This window comes from Raphanus sativus, unplaced genomic scaffold, assembly GCF_000801105.2.
Source record: "Raphanus sativus cultivar WK10039 unplaced genomic scaffold, ASM80110v3 Scaffold1655, whole genome shotgun sequence".
NCBI classification, from domain to species: Eukaryota; Viridiplantae; Streptophyta; class Magnoliopsida; order Brassicales; family Brassicaceae; genus Raphanus; species Raphanus sativus.
In genome coordinates, this window is record NW_026616964.1 from 5,657 (window position 1) to 7,951 (window position 2,295).

The following is a 2,295-nucleotide window of genomic DNA, read 5'->3' on the forward strand; positions in this document are numbered from 1 at the left end:
GAGCTTCATATTGTATTTCCTCAAGGTGGCGAATGCTTGCTGAAGATGTGAGATATGATCTTCCGAATCTAGGGATTTTACCAGCATGTCGTCGATGTAGACTTCCATGGTCTGGCCTATCTGATCGGCAAACATCGTGTTGACTAGTCTCTGGTAGGTGGATCCAGCGTTCTTCAAACCAAACGGCATGAATTTATAGCAGTAGATGCCCCTGGAGGTCATGAAGGACGTCTTCTCTTGATCGTCGGGATGCATTAGGATTTGGTTGTATCCTGAGAAGGCGTCCATGAAGCTCATTAGTTGGTGCCCAGCAGTAGCATCGACTAGCTTGTCTATATGAGGTAAGGGGAATGGATCCTTTGGGCAGGACTTGTTGAGGTCCGTGAAATCGATGCAGACTCTCGATTTTCCGTTTTTCTTTTTCACAACCACCACATTGGCGAGCCAGTCGGGATACTGTACCTCTCTTATGAATCCTGCGTCGAGCAGGTTCTTTACCTCTTCGTTATTGATTTCATCCCTTTCGGGAGCAAACTTCCTTCTCTTTTGTCTGACCGGAGGATGCTCGGGATTCACTTGGAGCTGGTGCATGATGACATCGGGGTCGATTCCGGGCATGTCTTCGTGGGACCACGCAAAGCAATCGGAGTTGGATCTCAGGAAGTCGATCAATCTTCGCCTCAAATCTTTCGGTAGTTTGGAGCCTATCTTGAGGTTCCGTTCCGGGTTTCCTTCTACCAGGGGGATCTCATCCATGTCTTCAACCTCGGGTTCTTCGGCGTGAGGAACTAGAGGTCGCTTCTGTAATTGCTATAAGGCTTGGGTCTTTCCCTACAAGGTAGTTTGGTAGCAGGATCTGGAATTCTCTTGATCCCCTCTGATGACCTTCACGCCCCAGGGAGTAGGAAATTTCACTAATTGGTGAAGGGTTGATGGCACGGCTCCCATGTCGTGGATCCAGGGTCTCCCTAGTATCACGTTGTAAGATGACGGACAGTCGACGACCAAGAACTTGGTGGTCTGATTTATCCCCTCGGTGTAGACTGGGAGAAGGACTTCTCCTTCGGTTTGCTTCACCTCTCCGCTGAATCCCACGAGCGGGGTCGCTTTCCTGGTTAGTGTCTTAGGGTCTAGCCCTAAGTCCATATAGGCCGAATGGAAGATGATGTTGCTGGAGCTGCCGTTGTCCACCAGTATCCGCTTAACCAAGCAATTGGCTATAACTAGCGAAATGACGAGGGCGTCATGATGGGGAGCAAGGACCCGTTCCTGCTCCCTCGCAGTAAAACTGATCTCATCCGTCTCCAAGAGTGGGTGCTTGGGAACCTCGGTCTCTTGACCATTCCTAGCATTACGAGTACTCCTTTTGGCTGCGGCGCTGCTGATTCCGCTTACTTCTGATCCTCCCGAGATGACGTGGATCACTCGTTCTTGTGGCGGAGGTAATGCAGGGACAGCGTCGTTGGGGAGAGCGGGACCCTCTCTGTTGAGGAGATCCTTTGCTTTGTCCGAGAGGAACTCCCTTAAGTAACCTTTCTTAAGAAGCTCGGCCACTTCCAGCCTCAAGGCTATACAGTCTTCAGTGGTGTGACCGTGATCGCTGTGGAACCCACACCATCTTTTAGGGTTCCGGGTAGCATCAGGGGACCTCATTTTAGGTGGCCACTTAACCTGTGGGCCCATCTGTCTCAAGACTCTGATGAGCTCTGGTTTGGATATCGCGAGGTGGGAGATGCTGGGCCAAGTAGAAACCATCATTCCTTTGGATCGAGGTAGAGGGCGATGCTGGTATCTGCCCCTGCTCTGGTTGGTGGATTCTCGGGAAGGTCGGGGTCGGATGGTTTCCTCACGCTCGTCCTTCGAAGGCCTGGAGGACTTCTGATCGTATTTGGAGGAGACCTTGGCCCTGCTCACGACGTCTTCTTCCCACCTTACTTGGGCCCAGGCGCGGGATAGCACATCCGCCATGTCTCCGCATCTGTACTTCGTTAGTTCTTTGTAGAGTTCTCCTTCCGGAAGGAGACCCTTCTTGAAGGCTGAGACTGCTGTATCGGCATTGCATTCGGGAGACCTTCTCCTGGTTGAAACGAGCTATATAGGAGCGTAGGGACTCGTTTCTGTATTGTTGGATCTCGTAAAGGTCATCTGATCTCTTCTCCAGATGGCGGCTGCTGGCGAATTGTTCCACGAACTTGTCGCTGAGGGCGGCGAACGATGCTATGGATCCCGTGGGGAGGATGATATACCATTGGAGGGCAGGACCGGTTAGGGTTGATCCGAAACCCTTGCACATGG

The 2,295-nt window shown here is 51.7% G+C and overlaps 1 protein-coding gene across 1 annotated transcript; it reads right to left on the bottom strand.

Moving 5' to 3' along the window:
* Nucleotides 1-831: 831 nt before the first annotated feature.
* Nucleotides 832-1,968, bottom strand: LOC108850382 (uncharacterized). Its single transcript, XM_018623924.2, has one exon. It carries the CDS (start codon nt 1,966-1,968, stop codon nt 832-834), a length of 1,137 nt encoding a protein of 378 aa, XP_018479426.2.
* Between the last annotated feature and the right edge of the window lie 327 nt (nt 1,969-2,295).

Coding starts and splice junctions, on each gene's coding strand:
- LOC108850382 (XM_018623924.2), bottom strand. CDS start 1,968: ATGGCGGATGTGCTATCCCGCGCCTGGGCCCAAGTAAGGTGGGAAGAA.